At 64.8% G+C, this 563-nt stretch overlaps 1 protein-coding gene across 1 annotated transcript in view; it reads right to left on the bottom strand.

The window, feature by feature from the left end:
- The window catches only part of Zan (zonadhesin), a 62469-nt gene that overhangs the window by 51649 nt on the left and 10257 nt on the right, over nt 1–563 (bottom strand). Inside the window, exon 2 of the mRNA XM_055606673.1 lies at nt 35–557. Coding sequence (XP_055462648.1) covers nt 35–557 — 523 coding nt within the window. The remainder of the gene's footprint in view (nt 1–34; nt 558–563) is intronic.

Here is a 563-nt window from a genome sequence, read left to right as displayed (position 1 = left end):
CCTCATGGCGGACGGTGGTCTCCTCATGGCGGACGGTGGTCTCCTCAGGGCGGACGGTGGTCTCCTCAGGGCGGACGGTGGTCTCCTCAGGGCGGACGCTGGTCTCCTCATGGCGGACGCTGGTCTCCTCATGGCGGACGCTGGTCTCCTCATGGCGGACAGTGGTCTCCTCATGGCGGACAGTGGTCTCATGGCGGACGGTGGTCTCCTCATGGCGGACGGTGGTCTCCTCATGGCGGACGGTGGTCTCCTCATGGCGGACGGTGGTCTCCTCATGGCGGACGGTGGTCTCCTCATGGCGGACGGTGGTCTCCTCATGGCGGACGGTGGTCTCCTCATGGCGGACGGTGGTCTCCTCAGGGTGGATGCGGGTGTCCCCATGGGTAACGCTGGCCTCCTCATGGGGGAAAGTAGTCTCCTCATGGTGGACGCTGGCCTCCTCATGGGGGAAGCTGGTCTCCTCATGGGGGAAGCTGAGCTCTTCATGGGGGAAGCTGAGCTCTTCATGGGGGAAGCTGGGCTCTTCATGGGGGAAGCTGAGCTCTTCATGGGGGAAGCTGAGC

This window comes from Psammomys obesus, unplaced genomic scaffold (assembly GCF_907164565.1).
Source record: "Psammomys obesus unplaced genomic scaffold, mPsaObe1.curated_primary_1811, whole genome shotgun sequence".
In the NCBI taxonomy this organism is placed as follows: domain Eukaryota; kingdom Metazoa; phylum Chordata; class Mammalia; order Rodentia; family Muridae; genus Psammomys; species Psammomys obesus.
Note: the sequence above shows the minus strand (reverse complement) of the source record. Positions and strands in the feature narration are given on the sequence as shown.